This window comes from Polypterus senegalus, chromosome 10, assembly GCF_016835505.1.
Source record: "Polypterus senegalus isolate Bchr_013 chromosome 10, ASM1683550v1, whole genome shotgun sequence".
NCBI classification, from domain to species: Eukaryota; Metazoa; Chordata; class Cladistia; order Polypteriformes; family Polypteridae; genus Polypterus; species Polypterus senegalus.
Window position 1 is genome coordinate 170,872,065 of NC_053163.1, and position 23,851 is coordinate 170,895,915.

The 23,851-nt window shown below is 41.4% G+C and overlaps 1 protein-coding gene across 1 annotated transcript in view; it reads right to left on the reverse strand.

The window, feature by feature from the left end:
• Positions 1-3,602: 3,602 nt before the first annotated feature.
• Positions 3,603-23,851, reverse strand: part of LOC120538306 — an 80,960-nt gene continuing 60,711 nt past the window's right edge. The window contains exons 12-18 of the mRNA XM_039767768.1: positions 19,425-19,551; positions 16,181-16,214; positions 15,516-15,546; positions 10,757-10,883; positions 8,743-8,776; positions 8,078-8,108; positions 3,603-4,850 (exon numbers count right to left, since the gene is read on the reverse strand). Coding sequence (XP_039623702.1) covers positions 4,554-4,850; positions 8,078-8,108; positions 8,743-8,776; positions 10,757-10,883; positions 15,516-15,546; positions 16,181-16,214; positions 19,425-19,551 — 681 coding nt within the window. The 3' untranslated portion in view covers positions 3,603-4,553. The remainder of the gene's footprint in view (positions 4,851-8,077; positions 8,109-8,742; positions 8,777-10,756; positions 10,884-15,515; positions 15,547-16,180; positions 16,215-19,424; positions 19,552-23,851) is intronic.

A 23,851-nucleotide genomic window follows, 5' to 3' on the forward strand; every position in this document is an offset into this window, starting at 1 on the left:
GAGGAAACCTTGAACAACAGAGAAAACTAACACTAGAATAGTTTGCAGTATAGTGCTAGGACCCGCTCGCTAAAAACACTTTTTTTTTAATGAGTTTTAAGCACAGGGAAAAAAAAGAAAATTTGAAAAATCCATAATTTAATAAAACACCAAGAAAAGTAACATTACCACAATGCACGTTACGAACCGATCGCTGTAAACAGAACTGAAAACAAAAACAAGTCTTTTCTACCTTATGCGTCCAGAACTCCGTCTCTCGTTTGCTTGCTCTGTCTCTCTCTCTTTTGTGTGTGCATGTGTCTCTTTTGCGAGCCTGAAGCGCCTGTGTATGTGCCTCTGTTTCACGCGCCTGTGTGTGTGTGTGTGTGTATGTGCTTCTGTCTCACGCGCCTGTGTGTGTGTATGTGCCTTTGTCTCGCGCTCCTGTGTGCATGTGTGTGTCTCGCACGCGCCTGTGTGTGTTTTGCACTCTCTCACTTGCTTGCTCGCTCGCTGCACAGGAAATGCACAGGGAGAGACTGAACATGTACAAACCCAAAGGGAAACTGGCTTGTTCGTATACCGAGTGTGTGGTCCTGAACCGAGGCAAAAGTTTGGCGAACTTTTTGCCCGTAAACCGATTTGTACGTGTACCGAGACGTTCATGAACCAAAGTTCCACTGTATATGGAGATAGTGGTGAGGTGCTATGCGCCTTTTCAAAACAACTCAGTCATCTTCCTTCCAACCCACTATATCCTAACACAGGATTACAGGGGTCTGCTGGAACCAATCCCAGCCAACCCAGGGCACAAGGCAGGAAACAAACCCTGGGTAGGGTGCCAGCCCACTGCAGGGCACACACACCAAGCACACACTCGGGACAATTTAGGATCACCAATGCACCTAAATTGCATGTCTTTGGACTGTGGGAGGAAACCAGAGTACCAGGAGGAAACCCATACAGACACGGGGAGAACCCACCATGCCGCCCTCAAAACAACTCAAGTTAAACAATAATATTTTTGTGTTTTGTTTGCTTTGTTTCCTTTATTACAGATTGTGGAAAATGTACATTTGCTCCTGTGTGACAGCAGGCAGGTTAAGTGACCCACTGAAGGTCACATAGGGGGTCATTTGATGCCCCATGCAATGGAAGCCCAGCGTGGCCTGTGCAGGGCATCTCGTAGTTCATAGCCAACCGAACCAGCTAGAGACACAGACACAAATTCTAATGTAAAACCAGTATGTCTGCTATGAGAGACGTCTTTCACGGACTGGCATCCTAGCCAGAGCCGTACCAGGATCCTAACCCAGTCAGGACAACGTTATGACAGAAGGAAAGGGGAAGACAACTTATTCAGGTTATTGTCTTCCCTCAACATGCTAGGTGGCAGCTCCCACCCCGGGTTATTGTACCTCTACAGATACCCACAGTGCATACTGGGAACTGCAGTACTTTGGGTGAGCCCTGTTGATTTCACCCTGTTGGGGTGCAGAGGGGATTAGTGAGCCCTACATTGTGGGGCTTCATACGTACCCAGAAGTATTCCTAATCCTCACTCTCGGGACACTAGAAGAACTCCCGGTGTAAGTCCTATGTCATGCAAATTAATAAAGGAAAGCTCCAAAAACAATGGCACAAGCAAAAATGCAAAACAAAAGCAACGAAGTAAGCAAGTGAATAGGCTCACAAAAATCTGTGCAGTGAAGAAAAGAAAAAGAAAAAAAGTCTAATGGGCCGCTTCCTCTGATAAAGACCACAGTTCATGGCAGGTTGTTCCATACCATAAATGAAAAAAGAAATCAAAATTGAAGACAGCCGCAAAAATAAAAACGTTTATTCACACAGATCTTCAACCAGTATGAAGCTCCATAAAGGACAAAAGGCAAAATGGAATTGTGTAATATTTTCTTTTGGAATTAATAAAGTTTTTTCTAATCAAATCTAATCTAATCTAATAAAGCAATCCAATTTAAAGTCCCAAAACAAGAATGCAAATTATGATGTGAAAGAAAAATGAGACTTAGGGCTCATAACATGTTTGGGTATGTTTTCCACATTAAAATATAGCATCTATAAAGGGTTAATACGTTTTGAAAAAACTTTTTAAGCATTTGAGGAAACCAGATAAAGAACAAGTGAGCAACAAAGACAAGAATGTACTAGGAGATGGCCGATGTCATTGTTGACAATGGTTCTAAGTGTGCCCCTGTGATCTGAGAGTTTTATCACAAACACGTTATTTTGTAAAAGAGTGGTCACACAAGCAGGCTGACAGAGTGAAGCTGACAGGGAGATGAGATGAGTCTTGACACAATGCCATAGTGCCACATTTGGTTGGGGTTGCCAGGGTCAACAGCCATTTCAAGGTTTCCCAAGCAAACAACCTCTGCAGTAACCGTCTGCTATTTCCTAATTATGCTTGTCAGTAAACACATTGGACCCATGTTTGAAGAAAGCCTGAAAAATCGAACAACTGCATGGAACCCTAGACAGCTCACCTATGGATGGATGGAAGACATCGCTCCTGCTTGTGTCTAGAACCAAAATAGTTCCCCACACTCTGTCTTGATGTTGGACAAGAGGTGATTGCAGGAAACTCTGACAGGGTCTGCTTTGGCTCTCCTTCGAGTATTATATTCTTGTGAGTGCTAAGCCAATATTAAATAGAAGCCAGTATAATCTTCCTTTAGTGTTATTGATTCTTTCTACCTTTTAGAATCACCACTGTAATGCTAGGGAAAGATATAAGATATATCTTTATGTATATTGTTGGATTAGTAAAGGCTACAATGTCTAACAAACCTCTTCCCTGGGAGCATGCGCCCCCAGCTGGATATGCAGGATGTTCTAGTAGGATTAAGAAATCAGCTGATATCCTGCACACATCAAGACTGGACTGTTGCCACATACACAGAAATATCAAGGGTAAGAGCTGAACCTGAGAGATACGAGAAGAACAAGAGTCTAGTAGAATGGAACTTTTATTTGGATAAGTTATTACCAATCAGAGTAAATGTCATGTGATGCATATGCAGCACAGGTCAGGTCAGGTCAGACTGGAGAGCACCCACCACATGATGAAACATCTCAGGATCCCGGATGGCAACTCCCCAAAAAGGACATGAGGTCCAGTCCCACCCTCCAGAAATTACCATCTATCTGATGTACCCAGGTGTTATGTAGGCATCCCCTTGACCTGGTCCAGTCACTTGGGTCCTCAACAGTGAGGGTCCTGTGAGCCGGATCATCCTCGGGGAATCGCACCACATGGCTGTAGTGCCATAACTGACACTCCCTCACAATGCAGGTAATATGTCATTCAGGACTCTACGAGCAACCGCTCATTAGACTTAAAGTCAAACCAGCGAAACCCAAGGATTCTCTAAAGAGACACACATGAAGGAGTCCAGTCTTTGTCTCAGGTCACTGGATAGTATCCATATCTTAGAACCATATAGCAAGGCAGGAAGCACCAGGACTATAAAGACTTGGACCTTTGTCCTTTTGTAGATAGCAGGAGTGCCACACACCCCTTCCAGTGACCTCGTGACCCCCCATGCTCTCCCAATCCGTCTACTGACTTCATAGGAAGAGTCACCAGAGACATGAATGTCGCTGCCGAGGTAAGTAAACCTCTCAATGAGGATGACATTCTCTCCGCAGACATCTTGAAATTCAGCACTGTTATATCAATTCAGTTGCTTATAAATATAAAGCTCTGCTCTTATTCTTTGACCTCTTGCTGCCAGCCTCTGCCCAGGGCACTGTCCCTTCGTAGATTTTTATACAGGATGCTGCCTCTTCAGCATTTACTGGAGAGAAAATAAAAGATGCAATGGACAGGCTTCCTCCTGCCTGATTTCTGACTCAAAGAGGTCCTAGTTGAGGACAAGATTCCTTTCTGTAACAGATTTCCAATTTAATTTCTACCACGGTGGTCACAAAACAGAGCAAAAAGGTTAAAAACACACCAATTTAAAATAAGCACAATAGTAACACCATAACTCTCTGAAAACTTTCAAACAAACTTGAGATGAACCACCAGGAACTGTGGGAGACTCTTGCCTTTATGGGGCTGAGGGCAGGCCTTGGCAGTGGACTTGAGGCACCACTCATAAAACACAACGAACATAAAAAAGAGAAGCAAGTTTTTGAACCCCAGCAAGTGGAGGACCCCCAGCTAAAATGCAACACTAGCAATAGTGGATTCTTTATACGTTCCACACGGTGAGCATTTTCATGTGACTGTTGCACTTCTGGATCTTCATTATTTTGTACTTGTCCTAATGCTTCTGAGTGTTACATCCATTGTCCACATGTTGAGTAAAATGTGAGGTCATTTCACGCACTGACATTGTTGCTTTAAAGCTTTACACCTAGCAAGATAGTCGAGCAAACTTAAGACGTTTTTAAATGAACATAAGTTAGAGACGTTTTATGGCAGTATTCGTTTCAGCACAGGTCCTTCTTATTTGCAAAAACCCGTATAATAATAATTGTTCTTTCTGCTGTTGCCCAGTATTAAGGAACTCAAATGTTTTTTTTTTCTTATTTTGTTTTTGTTTTCTTCAATAAAATAGCATTGACTGCTGGATGCGACGAGATTGTTTGATGGTTTTTCGACGAAGCTGGACATTCTGGATTTCTTGGATCAGACTGGGCAGCTCTGGTGGTGGATCAGTTGGCTCCAATTCATCAAAGCTAATGTAGTCAGCGCCGTCTTCTTCAACAGTAGTTTCTTGGGGCTCCGTGTGATTTTTCTCAGGTTTCTGAATCTGCACTTTCTTCTTCTTCTTCTTCTTTGTCTGCTCACACATTGGTGAGTCTGCAAACAGGTCCACTGCCAGCTCTCCGGTCACAGGAGCCTAAAAAAAAGAGGATGGTAGACACTCAAATCAGGTCTCATCTTGTGGGAAGAATCTCGACGCTCATGGTCAGGATTACTTTTATTAAAGAAACGCTTATGCAGGAAAAGCAGATTAAAACAGCTAAATTCTGGGTGACATCACGCATTTTAGCAGAGGCGGACTATGACGGTACCCATTCGGTTGGCATTTGCAATTCAGTTTACAGTATTTCTTCATAGCCCTCTTCACTACACGCAGGCTCCGAATCCTATGACAAGTTTACAGATAAAATGCAATTTCAAACTTTACAAGTTATCAACTGCCCCATCTGTGCTCCCCATCTAAGATGAGTTGAAATCTAAGTAATCAACAGTTTACTGTATGTACGTGTGGCTGAGTCGGTTTATTATGTTATATTTTAGTGAACAAACTATGGATTTTTTTAATACTGAAATGCTTTTGTTTCGTATATTGTGAATTTTGTTTAATATGAATGCAATCAGTGTATCTTTTAGTATAATAGTGCCTGTTGTAGCAGGGGGGGACTTTAATTAATGAAACACCCATAGGGCACACATGTAGCGTAACAGCAGACTCCTGGCGAGAGCTGGACGACACTGTTACAGGAGACTGAGAGAGAACCTGTCGCTGCGCGTGTTGACTGTGCCCCTTACTGCTTGTCTTATAGCTGGATGACGTTGTTGCAGAAGAAATGGCAGAATCTGGAGATTGGTGTGTCTGTCTTCCTTCAAAGCATCAGCAACCATTTTAAAGGCGCTACACACCATCTGCCGAAATGTATTTTGTAATGCATGTAGTAATAAAATGCATTGCATTTGTCCTTCCTTTGCATGTAACAAAAACATGCAAATGCCAAAACAATCAACATAAAAAGAGTAGGAAAGGTGTGTCCAGTGTTCACTGCTGTACCGACGTGTCCTTCATGTGTCACCAATGCACAGCCCGATGTCCCAATCAGGACAGTGGATGCCAGTTTTTTTGTGCGCTTTTCTGATATTTGTTTCTGTTGCTAGCATACGAGAGGGTGGATTGTCAGTTCCTAATCTGCGTGATCGGTGCATGCCTTGCGTTATTGTTAGCACAAGGTTCAGCGACTTGCACATTTCTCCTGACACAGACACTGACACTTTGTGAACAGGACTGAGGACAGCTTATGTCAGTCTTGCCCTTGCACTCATTTGCAGTCATTTGGCCTTTTTGTCACCCAACTCCAGTTGCCTTACACTAAAGTTTCACGGCCAAATTCATACGGGTTGTACAATACTCCATCATGCATCAGTCTCACTTTCCATGTCAACGTCTGATGACCAGTTCACATTGTCACCTCTGTCACTCGATGTGATCAGTGGTTCAGGTTCAATTCGTTCCATGACAGCCTTTATGGCTCTTTGTTTACCATGGCCAGTTGAAGGCTCCGCCCTACTCATGAATATTGATGAGTTACTTTGGTGTGGCAAAACACATAGAAATATTTAAAATATATATAAATCTATACATATATAAAAGCCAAATACCACTGACTCACTCATCACGAAATCTCCAGAAATAGCTGGACTTGGGACTTGAAATTTGGAATGTAGGTTACCCTTGGCCCATAGGTGCTCGCTAAGAAATGCTTTTAAAAATTTCATGGTGCAAGCGCAAAATTTCTTATATTTTTTTAGACCCATTCACTCCATTTCTTTCTAAAATAAATTTCTTTAAAGTACATTAAAAATGCTTTCATTTTTCTGAAGAGTACAAGTTTTGTTTTGATAGTTTTGAGTTTCCACAAAGCGTTTATAATTTGCCATTTATTTATCTTTTTTAAATTATTTAGTTAGGTTATTCCATCTATCCATCCATTATCCAACCCGCTATATCCTAACTACAGGGTCACGGGGATCTGCTGGAGCCAATCCCAGCCAACACAGGGCGCAAGGCAGGAAACAAACCCCGGGCAGGGCGCCAACCCACCGCAGTAGTTAGGTTATTTCAAAGTATATTAAAATAAATGTATTTCCGCACCACGTGGTGAGGGACCATTACTTCGTCAATATAAATCCTTTCTTCCACGGTTATAGTTTTACGAGTTTATTTAAAGAGGTATAAACTTAATAGGAGAATTTGTGAAGAAAGTATGAAAAAGAATAAAATAGAAAAAGTATGAAAATCCATCCATTATCCAATCCACTATATTCTAACTACAGGGTCATGGGGGTCTGCTGGAGCCAATCCAAGGCACAAGGCTGGAAACAAACCCAAGGCAGGGCGCCAGCCCACTGCAGGGCACACACACAGCACAATTTAGAATCGCCAATCCACCCAACCTGCATGTCTTTGGATCATGGGAGGAAACCCACGCAGACACGGGGAGAACATGCAAGCTCCACGCAGGGAGGACCCGGGAAGCGAACCCGGGTCTCCTAACTGCGAGGCAGCAGCGCCACCGTGCCGCCTATAATTAATATTATACTTAATATTATAACATTCACCTTCATCTATTTTTATTAACAAAAAAATGTAGCTAAATAATGCCATTTAGGGTGGTTATGGGCTCACTGGGGCCTTTAGTCCAAAACAAGTTTCGATCATCACTGTTTAAGTCCTCTGTACTTAAAACAGCATATATTTTAATAAACCAATTCAAGAAATAATTAGCATCCTATTTTGTTTTATTTACGTGTCTTGCCTTATGACCTTTACAGGACTTATAATGTCACTCTGTATATTTTAGAACACATTTTTCCTGTTGCTATCCCATAGCGATCCACGGTATTCAGTTAGTAGAAATACTGTATAAATACATGAAATGCTTATTTGCAGCATGCTATTGATTCATCCACTAGGTGGCAGCAGAGTAGTGTTAGTCAGGCTTAAAAATGTAAAGTGGGTTTTTAAACGGGTTCACTCAAACCACACAGGGTTAACACCAAGGACGTTAACGGATGATAAATATTACTCTGCTATTACGGGTCTTGCATTGAGCCTTGAGCGAGTGAAATAATAAATTAGTTACACAGCACTGGGTGTCGGGACATCGTTACTTTATTTCTCGCAGGGTTAGCAGACTCTAAGGAAGACATCCCAAGAGAGGAGAGCATGACAGAGGTGACACATTTGTGGTCGGTAAGTGACATTAACCAAAAGTCTAACAATAAAATCATCTCTCATATCTCTTCTGTACTGTTAACCAAACATCTCTTCTGTTAACAGGATTTTAAGATTTTCAGGATTTTACTTACGTTCTTCCCGGCACCAGCATAAATGGGGTTTCTGTAAAACAACAGAGAACACACTGCTTTGTTACAGCGTCATGACAGGGTGGAAAGAAAGCATCTGAGACATTAAATAATTAAAGTTGCTCAACTAACCTGACTAACTAGAAATTAAAAGCGAGGTTTTACATCTCTAATTTCAAGTCCATTCATGCAATTCTAATAACACAAACTGGAATCCACATAATTTATAGACAGATGTTCCTCATTATATACATTTTATAAATATTTTCCAAAGATAAAATGCTCTAGTGGCTCTAAATACACAAAGATCTCCCCATTGAGATACCCAGATAATGGATATGAACCCCAATGGCCGGCCAGTCATGGCCATCTCACCTTTCTAAGCCCCCATCTCCTCTAAACCTGCTCCAAATGTCTCACCTACTGGTGGTCTCCTGTACCCCAGGACTGTTACTTCACCTTGTTGGAGCTTTGCCTTTTGCTCCAGTTGGATGATTTTCCACGGGTGCTCCCCTGACAGGCTAAACACCATCGTTCTTTGAGACTTTTTATTTCATGATGATGTCAGTGAGGGTCGAGAGTAAGGAATCAATTTGAGGGCAGATCATCCGACTGTATCCAACTGACACTTTCCCCATTACAGTTCAGAACAAATGGCTATGCAGTACCTGTTTGTGTATTTCGTGTCTTCAGAGTCTTCATCTGTGCATAAAAAAAAAAATGAAATAAAACGAGCATCAAATTTTGTGAGCTTGGACTTGAATTGTAGCATCTCTGTGTCTTTGCATTGATGGTGTTTCTACGGTAAGGGCCACCAGGTTGCACTGTTGCGTAAATAGATGGAAAAGATTCCCTATGTAATTTATTTTATTACTAAAACATGTCTATTTATAAGCCTTGTCTTCTTATCAGGTCTTTGCAAAATTTTTAGATTTAAATCAAAACAAACTTAATTTGTCACGTACAAATTATACATGCAGTATAGTACAATATGTAGTGAAATGTACACTAATTGGTGTTACAATTTATAATATATATATATATATATTGTGAGGGGCATCCATTGCCATTACCCAGCCGGGATGCCATTTGAATGGAAGGACCCGGGGAACGAGCATCTACAAGGCACTGCCTTCCCCAGGACGCTAAAAGGCAGCCCACCTGGGCAGCTTTCCTGCAGGGCATGATGGGAGTTAGAGTTTGGCACAGCCCTGTTGGGTTCTGTGGGAGGCCACCAGGGGGAGACAGAGAGCTGCAGAACCCTACATTGGGGCTTTCAGCACACATGGGAGGGATTCCAGGTCCGATTAAGGAGCCACTTGGAACAGTCTCAGGACCAGCTTGAAAGGGAGCCACAGACGGGAGGAAGAGGGACGAAGCTTGTAAGGGAGGAATGAAGGCGGAAGAAGACAGAGAGAGAAGGAAGACGAAACACTCTGTGCATTGGACTGTGTTTCACCGGGCTGTGTACTGAGCAGTGCAGGTGGGAAACGAGTGAAAGCGTTTCCCACTAAAATAATAAAAGCTTGTGTTGTGCTGCACTTTGGTCTGCGACTGTCTGTGTCAGGGTTGGGGCAGCTGGAGCTACAGTATATATAAAGGACTGGTAGCCGATCAAATAGGGCTACAAATTCTAGGTTTGTGAGATCCATACTTTCTTTGCAAAGAATTATTTCTTTTTTTTACGTTCTTGAAATGATTTTGTTATCATGGCACTGATTTTTGCTTAAAATAAACCTTTTCAGCCGAAGTAATGAAGAGCTTCCTGTTTAAACGGGGCTACGAGACGTGAACTCAGCTCTTCGGCGCAGAGACTCGTACGTCACAGCCTGGTGATCACCTTCATGGCTCCGCCAAACTAAACAATGCCACTCCGGGACAAGAGAGGGCGCTTTTGCTATCTCTTTATTCTCTTTCGCTCACAGTTCTGAGGAGACACCCAAAGAGGACTCCCAGCCCCACCCACGGTGCCCAGTGCAGGCTTCGTCCCTGCTATTCAAATGGTGCCAAGAAGGTGGCATCTCATTTTGACCGTACCGCCAACAAGGACAGAGCTGCCAGTGACAGAACCTTTCTCTAAGAGGAATCTTCAACAGGCTCATACACCGGCAGTTCTCAACCTGTGGGGGCGCGAAGATGTGAATAAAAGTAAACAAGAATCGAAAATATGAAAAATACATCTATTGAAACCAAAACAAATTAACTTAAACTACAGTCTGATACTAGAAAAAGAAATATAGAGTTAGATAAATGTCGATAAAAGTTAAGTAGGTATAATAAAACTTGTAGCGGTGTATCGGCAGCAAAAAATATAAGAATAAATTTTATTAGGCTTTGAAAAAGACGTTAGGGGGGCGCGATTAAAATTGTAATGAATTTTAGGTCGCAAATACTTAAAGGTTGAGAAACGCTGCCCTACACGTTTCCTGTTTTTTTTTTTCTTGCCCGGTTGGTGCCCCAGTATTATACTGTGTTTATGCATTTATGAATATGCAGCATATAGTATACAATATATAATGATGAAAATAGAAACAATGTTTTCTAGATGCAGGAGTTTCTGAAGGCTTTTGGGTGGATGTTCTCACTTGCTTGAACCCCACCAGGCAGTGCTTGGCGTGGATTAGTTGGTTTTGAATCGTTCATTTTTTATACGGTCATTACGAGCTTCTTTCACAGCCTCACCTCCTTGGCCTTCCATGCCACTATTCTCAGGGATCCGATCCTTCACTTTGTTCTTCAACTTCTTTCTCTTGTTTGGAACTGGTGTGTTCAAATACAATTCTACTGATGGCTCTGTGGTGACAGGACACTAAAATATATATATATATATATATATATATATATATATATATATATATATATATATCAGGCGCCACAGAAAAACGGAAAAAGAACAACAGAGAACGTAGGGGTTAGTACGAATCACAGAGCCCTGATAAAAAACATAATTCAATGAATATACAGAATATCAGAGTTACAATAAAATGAAGTTTTGAGAAAGCCATGTTAAAATAACGAGTTTTTAGCAGTTTATACAGTGGGTATAGTAAAGAACCGCCAATTTTGAAATATTCCCTTTTTTTTGCTTTACAGCCTTAAATGAAAACACACAAACCAATATTTCTTCCCAGCTTTACTTACTCAGTGCAATCCATAACATCCAAGTGAAAGATATCACAGCTACAGTTCACAAGAATTAAAAAAAATAAAAGCAAGAAATCCTGAGATTAATAAAGGATCAGCCCCCTCCTAAACTCAGTCAGGTGTCAGTGCCCACCATTTCCATTGCGGTTAATGGCTTCCTTCCACCTGTGCTCAATTGTAATGAGTGTGATCAGTGAAGCTGTTCCTGGTCCATTCATTCCCACGCTTGGTAGTGCAACTGACAGCAAACAAGTGACAATGGGTGGCCAGCCACTTGCAAAAGATCTCAGGGATAGAGTTGTGGACGGACATAAGGCAAGGAGATGGAGACAAAAACTTCCCAACGGCTTTATCAATCCAAAGGAGCTCAGTAAAGGCCATCATAAAGAAGTGGCAAGTGTTTGGTACTACTAGAACCCTCCCTGGATCCGGCTGTCCCTCCAAACTGGATGGAAGAGCAAGGAGGAAACTTTTTAAGAGAGGCTACCAAGAGGCCAATGGCCACTTTGAAGGAGTTACAGGAGTTTATGGCAAAGAGTGGTTATGGTGTGCATGTGACGACAATTTCACAAGCGCTCCACAATTGTGGCTTCTTCGGGAGGGTCACAAGGAAAAAGCCACTTCTCAAGAAAGGCCACATTAAGGCTTGTTTGAACTTTGCCAGAATTAACCGTGAAGATTCTGATGCCAAGTGGAAAAAGGCTTTATGGTGAGATGAGACCAAAATCAAACTATTTGGCCTCAACACAAAACGGTACACCAATGCAGCTCACCATCCACAACACACCATACCTACAGTATAGCATGGAGGGGGCAGCATCCTACTGTGGGGGTGTTTCTCTACCGCAGGGCCTGGAGCTCTCGTTAGGGTACAAGGAAAAATGAATGGGGCAAAATAACATCCAACTCTTGAGGAAAACCTGCTACCCTCTGCCAGAAAGTTGAAGATGGGCGGAATTTTCACCTTTCAACACAACGACGACCCGAAGCACACAGCAAAATTGACCACGCAGTGGCTGAAGGAGAAATAAGGGAATGTCCTTGTGTGGCCAGTCAGAGCCCAGACATAAAACAAATTTAAAATCTGTGGAAAGATCTGAAGATAACAGACCACCAACGCTCACCATCTGATTTGAACAAACTTGAACAGTTCTATAAAGAAGAGTGGGGGGCAAATGTTACTCAATCTGGATGGGCAAAGCTGATAGAGAAGAATCCCAACAGACTCAAGGCTGTCATTAAAGCAAAAGGGGGTCAGCAAAATGACATTGACACGGTGGTGGTGGGTGGGGGGGTGATCCTTAATTAATCTCAGTAGGTCTTGTTTTTGAGTTTTTATCATTTTTCTGAACTGTAACTGTGATATCTTTCACTTGGATTTTATTGATTGCATTGAGTGAGTGAAGCTGGGAAGAAATATTGATTTGTGTGTGTTTTCATTTAAGGCTGTAAAGAAAAAAAAAAAGGGAATATTTCAAAGGGGGGATTCTTTTCTGTACCCATTGTATAATGTATGTATATCATTGTAAGGGTTGTCTGTGTGTCACACAAAATACCACTGTTGCTGAAAGTTCACAAATAAAAAGAGTTCATTTTTGTCTCAGAAAAGAACAAAGGCAGCCACACTCCAGACCACACTAACGGCTGAGGCACCACGCCGTCCTTACATTGAAGGATTGAAGGCCAGAGGTTCGCATGACCATCTTCACCTAATTCTTCTATGTGAAGCCTGTAAACCATGAGGACTGACTGAGGTCATTTATAAGGGGTAGAATGCCCAGTTGGGGATGGGTGGTCTCGTGGCCTTAGTACCCCTGCAAATGTTTTTTTTTCTCCAGCCCTCTGGAGTTTGTATTGTTTTGTATGGTATTGCCTAATCTTATTTTTATATATTTTTTCTTTTTATCTTTTTTCATCTTGTAAAGCACATTGAGCTCCATCATTTGTATGAGAATGTGCTCTAGAAATAAATCCTGCTGTTATCACCTGCCCCATCTGTGCTTCTCATCTAAGGTGGACTGAACTCTAAGTAATCAACAATGTGCACCATCTGCCGGAATGCATCTTGTAACACGTGGTAAAAAAAGGCATGGCATTTGTCATTCCAACAGAAGGAGCATCCTAACCATTTGTAGTATTAAAATGCACCACGAGCAGATGGACACACGGGTACACAGACACATGGACGCTTATCCTTTTATTAACCTCCTTTGCATTTTGTTTACCCCCCTGGAAAAAACATTGAATTTATTTCAACAAGAAAAAAAAATGTTATTGCATGTTATGGAAACACACAAATGTCAAAACATCAAAATATAAACAGGAGGAAAGGTGTGTCCAGTGTTCACTGCTGTACGCGTCCTTCATGTGCCACCAATGCACAGCCCGATGTCCCGATCAGGACAGTGGATGCCAGTTCCTTTGTGCATTTTTCTGATATTTTTTTCTGTTGTTTGGATACGAGAGGGTGGAATGTCAGTTCCTACTCTGCATGATCTGTGCATCCCTTGCGTTATTTTTGGCACAAAGTTCGGTGACTTACACATTTCCCCTGACACCGATACTGACACTTTGTGAACAGGGTGTGGGGGACCTTATGTCTGTCTTGTCCTTGGACTCGTTTGCAGTCATTTGGCCTTTTTGTCACACAACTCCAGTTGCCTTACACTAAAGTTTCACCCCTAAATTCATTTGGCATACGGGTTGTACAACAGTGCATCGTGCATCAGTGTCACTTTCTGTGTCAACGTCTGATGACCAGTTCACATTGTCACCACTATCACTCGATGTGATCAGTGGTTCAGATTCAGTTCGTTCTATGGCAGCCTTTATGGCTCTTTGTTTACCATGGCCAGTTGAAGGCTCCGCCCCACTCATGAATATTGATGAGTTTACCTTGGTGTGGAAGAAATATAAAGGAGTTTTTTGCAGCATGCTATTGATTCATCCACTAGGTGGCAGCAGAGTAGTGTTAGTCAGGCTTAAAAATGTAAAGTGGGTCTTTAAACGGGTTCACTCAAACCACACAGGGTTAACACCAAGGACGTTAACGGATGATAAATATTACTCTGTGTGGTCCCCGGGACGCCCAGGAGGACGAGAGGAGGGCTTGTGCCTCCTCCACACCGCGAAGGGGCGTCCGTCCTGGTTCTGTTGGGAGCCATGGGTCGTGGGCATGGAAGCCCTACCCTGTAGGGGCCCGTGGCCACCGCCAGGCCGTGCCACGATGCCGGTTTATCCCGTGCAGTCGCTGGCTGGAGCTGGAGCCCGGCCGGGACGCCTTGGAGGACGTGAGGAGGGCTTGTGCCTCCTCCACACCGCGAGGGGGCGTCCGTCCTGGTTCTGTTGGGGACCACGGGTCAAGGGCATGGAAGCCCGTCCCTGTAGGGGCCCGTGGTCACCACCAGGCGGCGCTCCGATGCCGGTTGATCCCGTACGGTCCGCGGCTGGGGCTGGAGCCCGGCGGGGCTTGGAGGACAAGAGGAAGGCGAGTGCCTCCTCCAGACAGAGTGGGGGCGTCCGTCCTGGTTAGGCAGGGGCCTCGGGTACAGGGCGTGGAAGCCCAGCCCTGTAGGGACCCGTGGCCACTGCCAGGCGGCGCCCCAGTGCCTAATTATCCCGGGAGCCCGGCACTTCCGCCACACCAGGAAGTGCCGGGGGGAAGACTTTGTGTGGCGCCCGGAGAGCTGCCAGGAAGGCAACCGACACTTCCGCCACGCTGGGGCGTGGCTAGAGAGCAGATGCCGGAAACACCTGAGGCTCATCCGGGGGCGTTATATAAGGGGCCGCCTCCCTCCAGTCATTGGTGGATGTCGGGAGGCAGTGTTGGCGAAGCTGGAAAGAGGACAGGAGGCGGCCAAAAAGGCACAAGAGACTGTGGGCCTGGACATTGGGGAAATCGGTGCGAGAAGGCACTGGGGGTGCACGTGAGCCATTTGTAAATAATAGTAGTGTAAATAAACAGTGTGTGGTGCAAAATATGTCGTCGGTCTGTCTGTGCCGGGGCCAGCGTTCACATCTGCTATTACGGGTCTTGCATTGAGCCTTGAGTGAGTGAAATAATAAATTAGTTACACGGCACTGGGTGTCGGGACATCGTTACTTTATTTCTCGCAGGGTTAGCAGACTCTAAGGAAGACATCCCAAGAGAGGAGAGCATGACAGAGGTGACACATTTGTGGTTGGTAAGTGACATTAACCAAAGTCTAAGAATAAAATCATCTCTCATATCTCTTCTGTACTGTTAACCAAACATCTCTTCTGTTAACAGGATTTTAAGATTCAGGATTTTACTTACGTTCTTCCCGGCACCAGCATAAATGGGGTTTCTATAAAACAACAGAGAACACACTGCTTTGTTACAGCGTCATGACAGGGTGGAAAGAAAGCATCTGAGACATTAAATAATTAAAGTTGCTCAACTAACCTGAGTAACTAGAAATTAAAAGCGAGGTTTTACATCTCTAATTTCAAGTCCATTCATGCAATTCTAATAACACAAACTGGAATCCACATAATTTATAGACAGATGTTCCTCAGTTTATAAATTTTATAAATATTTTCCAAAGATAAAATGCTCTAGTGGCTCTAAATACACAAAGATCTCCCCATTGAGATACCCAGATAATGGATATGAACCCCAACAGCCGGCCAGTCATGGCCATCTCACCTTTCTAAGCCCCCATCTCCTCTAAACCTGCTCCAAATGTCTCACCTACTGGTGGTCTCCTGTACCCCAGGATTGTTACTTCACCTTGTTGGAGCTTTGCCTTTTGCTCCAGTTGGATGATTTTCCATGGGTGCTCTCCTGACAGGCTAAACACCATCGTTATTTGAGACTTTTTATTTCATGATGATGTCAGTGAGGGTCGAGAGTAAGGAATCAATTTGAGGGCAGATCATCCGACTGTATCCAACTGACACTTTCCCCATTACAGTTCAGAACAAATGGCTATGCAGTACCTGTTTGTGTATTTCGTGTCTTCAGAGTCTTCCTCTGTGCATTAAAAAAATGAAATAAAACGAGCATCAAATTTTGTGAGCTTGGACTTGAATTGTAGCATCTCTGTGTCTTTGCATTGATGGTGTTTCTGTGGTAAGGGCCACCAGGTTGCACTGTTGCGTAAATAGATGGATAAGATTCCCTATGTAATTTATTTTATTACTAAAACATGTCTATTTATAAGCCTTGTCTTCTTATCAGGTCTTTGCAAACTTTTTAGTTTTAAATCAAAACAAACTTAATTTGTCACGTACAAATTATACATGCAGTATAGTACAATATGTAGTGAAATGTACACTAATTGGTGTTACAATTTATATATATATATATATATATATATATATATATATATATATATATATATATATATATATATATATATATTGTGAGGGGCATCCATGGCCATTACCCAGCCGGGATGCCATTTGGATGGAAGGACCCGGGGAACGAGCATCTACAAGGCACTGCCTTCCCCGGGACGCTAAAGGGCAGCCAACCTGGGCAGCTTTCCTGCAGGGCATGATGGGAGTTGGAGTTTGGCACAGCCCTGTTGGGTTCTGTGGGGGGCCACCAGGGGGAGACAGAGAGCTGCAGAACCCTACATTGGGGCTTTCAGCACACATGGGAGGGATTCCAGGTCCGATTAAGGAGCCACAGACGGGAGGAAGAGGGACGAACCTTGTAAGGGAGGACTGAAGGCGGAAGAAGACAGAGAGAGAAGGAAGACGAAACACTTTGTGCATTGGACTGTGTTTCACTGGGCTGTGTACTGAGCAGTACAGGTGGGAAACGAGTGTAAGTGTTTCCCACTAAAATAATAAAATAATAACATTTATTTTTATATAGCACATTTTCATACAAACAGTAGCTCAAAGTGCTTTACATATTAAAGAATAGAAAAATGAAAGACATAATTATAAAAAATAAATCAACATTAACATCGAATAAGAGTAAGGTTCAATTGCCAGGGGGGACAGAAAAAACAAAAAAAACTCCAGACGGCTGGAGAAAAAATAAAATCTGTAGGGATTCCAGACCATGATACCGCCCAGTCCCCTCTAATTAATAAATAATAAAAGCGATCAAATAGGGCTACAAGTTCTATGTTTGTGAAATCCATACTTTCTTTGCAAAGAATTATTTCTTTTTTTAAGTCCTTGAAATGATTTTGTTATCATGGCACTGATTTGTGCTTAAAATAGACCTTTAAGGCCGATGTAATGAAGAGCTTCCTGTTTAAACGGGACTTGCTAGACGTGAACTCAGTACTTCGGCGCACCTCATTTGATTTTTTCCGGCAAACAAATTTTCAAAACAAACCGTATTTTACGACTCTAATCAGAGTCGTGGTAATAATTATGTTGCCATGATCATTTAAGATCTGAGATCAACTAAAATTTAAACAATGACCGTTGTTAATACCCAGCCGTCATTACTCAGTTTGCCAATAGATATCAGAAGGACAGATGCCAAAACCGAACTGCCCCAAGATAGATTTTAACGTACCAAGCAAATGGCGATACGTTCTAAATTACTTACGGTTCCGGAGCTGTCAATGATGTTAGTCCTGGAAAGTACGCCCCACAAAACCAACGTTCCAAAAACCAACCGCACTTACTGTTATCTGCTTGAACCAACACCGACTTACTATACTCAGCCGTCCAGCGGCGTCACTGAAGCATTCGAACATTCTTGGCCAATTATGCAGTACTGCGTCCGCGTTTGCCACGTTATGTTCTAACTACAGAGGCAGAGTCGCATTGCATGGTTCTAACTTGTTTTGAGTCGAGGTATTGACGCAAACACCATACATACGGATAGTTTTAAATTATATATAAGGAGATATATATATATATATATATATATATATATATACAGTATAAAATCCAAAGTCTATCTGTCTGTCAGTCTATCCGCTTTTCATGAGAGAACTACTTAACAGATTTAGATTGATTTTTTTTCTATAATTTGCTTGAACATTCCAGTTGATTTTGCGACTTCTGTCATTGCGCTATGTATCATAGTTCGCTTGTGGCGTCGATTTAGTCGCGCTGATCCGAGAGAGACAGAGGCTGCGGGCCAAGAGGAGGGGGATGTGCGACATCAGGAGAATTGGAGCTGGGCAGGGGCCCTCCTCACTCATGCGCCAGCCTCCATTCGAATCGCTTTACCTCTCGCCACGTGTTAGAGCAGACCTTGCCTTCGCTTAGCTAACGATACCTGTTTGTTTATTGATTTTTAAAGTCTGTCCTGTTTCACTACTATGTGGGGGTCAGCTAGTATGTTTTGCTAAAGTACTGAGACTCAGCCTCGTCTTTGGGGTGCAAGACAGAGACTCGTACGACACAGCCTGGTGATCACCTTCATGGCTCCGCCAAACTAAACAATGCCACTCCGGGACGAGAGAGGGCGCTGTTGCTATCTCTTTATTCTCTTTCGCTCACAGTTCTGAGGAGACACCCAAAGAGGACTCCCAGCCCCACCCACGATGCTCAGAGCAAGCTTCGACCCTGCTATTCAAATGGTGCCAAGAAGGTGGCATCTCATTTTGACCGTACCGTCAACAAGGACAGAGCTGCCAGTGACAGAACCTTTCTCTAAGAGGAATCTTCAACAGGCTCATACACCGGCAGTTCTCAACCTGTGGGAGCGCGAAGATGTGAATAAAAGTAAACAAGAATCGAAAATATGAAAAATACATCTATTGAAACCAAAACAAATTAACTTAAACTACAGTCTAATACTAGAAAAATAAATATTGAGTTAGATAAATGTCGATAAAAGTTAAGTAGGTATTATAAAACTTGTAGCGGTGTATCAGCAGCAAAAAATATAAGAATATATTTTATTAGGGTTTGAAAAAGACATTGGGGGGCGCGATTAAAACTGTTATGAAAACTCGGGTCGCAAATACTTAAAGGTTGAGAAACGCTGCCCTACACATTTCCTGTTTTTTTTTTTTCTTGCCCGGTTGGTGCCCCAGTATTATACTGTGTTTATGCATTTATGAATATGCAGCATATAGTATACAATATATAATGATGAAAATAGAAACAATGTTTTCTAGTTGCAGGAGTTTCTGAAGGTTTTTGGGTGGATGTTCTCACTTGCTTGAACCCCACCAGGCAGTGCTTGGCGTGGATTAGTTGGTTTTGAATCGTTCATTTTTTATACGGTCATTACGAGCTTCTTTCACAGCCTCACCTCCTTGGCCTTCCATGCCACTATTCTCAGGGATCCGATCCTTCACTTTCTTCTTCAACTTCTTTCTCTTGTTTGGAACTGGTGTGTTCAAATACAATTCTACTGATGGCTCTGTGGTGACAGGACACTAAAAAAAAATATATATAATTATATAAATTATTTATATATATTATATAATATATATTATATTATATAAATATATATATATATATATATATATATATATATATATATATATATATATATATATATATATATATATATCAGGTGCCACAGAAAAACGGAAAAAGAACAACAGAGAATGTAGGGGTTAGTATAATCACAGAGCCATGATAAAAACCATAATTCAATGAATCTATACTAATAAAAGGCAAAGCCCTCACTCACTCACTCACTCACTGACTCACTCACTGACTCATCACTAATTCTCCAACTTCCCGTGTAGGTAGAAGGCTGAAATTTGGCAGGCTTATTCCTTACAGCTTACTTACAAAAGTTGGGCAGGTTTCATTTCGAAATTCTACGCGTAAGGGTCATAACTGGAACCTATTTTTCTACATATAATGTAATGGAGTTGAGTTGGAGATGGCCGGGGGGGGGAGTTTCGTGTGACATCATCACGCCTCCTACGTAAGTACGTAGAGAACAAGGAAGAACTCCAAACAGCGATGAGCACAAAACGCCATTTCACAATTGAGAAGGCAGAAAAACATTATGAAGCAAATGATGCATACAAGCATATTCATAAGTACAGCTACTGCGGAAACAAAGCATGGCGTGAACCGTAAGTTTATATTAAATTAAGTTCATAGACAGGCTGCCACTAGCGTTTGTAATTTAGTGCCTGCCCATATAAGGCCGTCCATCAGCGGCAATCCAATACAAACACTGCCGGTAAATATTCACGTGTGAAGGACTGTGCTTATGCAGAGGAAGATGAGATGGTCAGGGTGGTGTTTGGCACAAACTCATTGAAACTGCGAGAGAAACTTTTAAGTGCCGGGTCTTAGCTGACATTACGAGATGGCACCAGCACAGCTGGGAACCTTCGATGCAAGAACACCAAGCGGCTCACGTGAACTGGCGAGTGCACAGACAAAAGCAACAGTTCCAAAGAGTGCTGAACAAAAACCGAATTACACAATTGAGAAGGCAGCAAAAAAATATGAAGCGTCTGATACATAGAATCATATTCATAAGTGCAGCTACTGCGGAAACAAAGCACACGGTGGAAAAAGTGAATGTCCCGCTAAAGGAAGACAGTGTAAAAAAACCCGTGCATGCAGTTTGTCACAGCTCAGATAAAGAGGAAGACGAGCTGTTTATTGATGCAGTAAGAAACTAATCGATGAATGAAACCTCTTATCTTTACAACGATTGACAAACACGGAATGTAACTTGAACACAACACATCGTACAAATACGAACCTGATTGAAAGAAATAATGATAATCAAATCCTTGATGACAGCAACATTCAATAACACTCACAAAACAATTACTGTATATTGACAATCATGTTACGTTATTTTTAAAATGTTCCCTTTTCATAACTTCTACTTCTCCACTGCGATACGGGTATATATATAAATGTATATATATACCCGATCTACATACATACTAGCATAGACAAGCCACATGCTGTGGCAATTGTAGAGTCTTAAGCTCTAATGCCGACATTCGAGGTTGATTCGAGAGGGGATGCACTGAGTATGTGCGCGCTACCGATTCATTTTACCTTCGCATCTCCTTGGTTTGGGACGTATGAAAAATATTAGGTTAAGCAGAATCATGTTACGTTATTTTTAAAATGTTTCCCTTTCTTAGCACAAGCACAGCTGAGAAGCTTCGATGCATGTACTCCATAACGCGTTAAAAATAACGCATTTAATCACACTTTCAATTCCAAACAAACGGAACTTTTGTCAATGCATGATTTCCTGGTACATCCATTACACTGATGCACACATCACAACTACAAAAATGTTAGAGTCGGAATAAAGCGCGTTCTACGACTGATCATTTCGACTTCCCGAGTAAGCCTTGATAAAAGCATGGTTTTGTGCACACTGAAAAGCAAGCAAAATTAGATGCATTACAGAAAGCGGACTTTGTGGCTCTTACTGGGGATCATTGGACTTCCGTGACCGTTAGTAATTCTAAATACATCTAATTACAAAATGTTCAATGATCACACTGTTTTAGCCTAATGTACAAAATAATTTTGGCTAATGTTACTCAGAGTTTAAAGAGTAAGCTGGTCAAATTACCTTTTATGTTTCTGACTTATTTTTTTAAGAAGAAAAACTGCACTTTATGTTGAAATTTTGGTTATTATTATTTAAAGACAATACTATTCTGAAAATGTACTTAAAGTACTTAAACTACCACTTTATTTTTAAGTCTGCCCAATTTTAACCAGGGATGATATTTTTGTTTCTGTTTTGAATTCAAATGCAGTTTAAAGGCTTTTTTTCAGAAATTAAAACAGCTTCAGTTTACAATATTCATGTCCATGTCTATTATTTGATTCTGTCGCCCACTAAAACACTTTTAAATTAAAAAAAAACAATTGCGATTTGGGGCAAATTTACGTGTCGATTACATACGATTAATCAAGATTAATTCTTACACAGCCTCTAATTAATTGGATTAATTTTTTTAATCGAGTCCCACCCCTAATATATATATATGTATGTGGATATATATATGTAGATTTGTATATATATGTGTATATACAGTATATATGTAGATATGTATATGTTGTATATACAGTATGTATATATATATATGTGTGTGTATATATACAGTATGTGTATATATGTATATGTATATATATGTATGTGTGTATATGTATATATATATAACTGTATATATATATGTGTATAGATGTATATATATATATATATATATATATATATATATATATATATATATATATATATATATATATACCAGCAACACTCATGACAATGACAAAACAATTACATTGTCAATGATGTTACGTTATTATTAAAATGTTTCCTTTTCATTTTACTTCTCGCTGCCAATCGCAGGTATTTTGATATATATATATATATATATATATATATATATATATATATATATATACAGATATATATAAATATATATATATATAAATAGATAGATATGACAACAACACTCATATCAATAACAAAACAATTACATTAACAATCATCTTACGTTATTTTTAAAATGTTTGCTTTTCTTTTTTATAACTTCTTTAACACACTACTTCTCCGCTGCGAAGCGCTTGTATTTTGCTAGTATACAGAATATCAGAGTTACAATAAAATGAAGTTTTGAGAAAGCCATGTTAAAATAACGAGTTTTTAGCAGTTTATACAGTGGGTATAGTAAAGAAACGCCAGTTTGAAATATTCCCATTTTTTTTGCTTTACAGCCTTAAATGAAAACACACAAACCAATATTTCTTCCCAGCTTTACTTACATATCACAGCTACAGTTCACAAGAATTTAAAAAAATAAAAACAAGAAATCCTGAGATTAATAAAGGATCAGCCCCCTCCTAAACTCAATCAGGTGTCAGTGCCCACCATTTCCATTGCGGTTAATGGCTTCCTTCCACCTGTGCTCAATTGTAATGAGTGTGATCAGTGAAGCTGTTCCTGGTCCATTTATTCCCATGCTTGGTAGTGCAACTGACAGCAAACAAGTGACAAAGGGTGGCCAGCCACTTGCAAAAGATCTCAGGGATAGAGTTGTGGACGGACATAAGGCAGGAGATGGAGACAAAAACATCCCAACAGCTTTATCAATCCAAAGGAGCTCAGTAAAGGCCATCATAAAGAAGTGGCAATTGTTTGGTATTACTAGAACCCTCCCTGGATCCGGCTGTCCCTCCAAACTGGATGAAAGAGCAAGGAGGAAACTGGTAAGAGAGGATACCAAGAGGCCAATGGCCACTTTGAAGGAGTTACAGGAGGTTATGGCAAAGAGTGGTCATGGTGTGCATGTGACGACAATTTCACAAGCGCTCCACAATTGTGGCTTCTTCGGGAGGGTCACAAGGAAAAAGCCACTTCTCAAGAAAGGCCACATTAAGGCTCGTTTGAACTTTGCCAGAATTAACCCTGAAGATTCTGGAGTTTATATTGTTTTGTATGGTATTGCCTAATCTTATTTTTATATATTTTTTCTTTTTATCTTTTTTCATCTTGTAAAGCACATTAAGCTCCATCATTTGTATGAGAATGTGCTCTAGAAATAAATCCTGCTGTTATCACCTGCCCCATCTGTGCTTCCCATCTAAGGTGGACTGAACTCTAAGTAATCAACAATGTGCACCATCTGCCGGAATGCATCTTGTAACACGTAGTAAAAAAAGGCATGGCATTTGTCATTCCAACAGAAGGAGCATCCTAACCATTTGTAGTATTAAAATGCA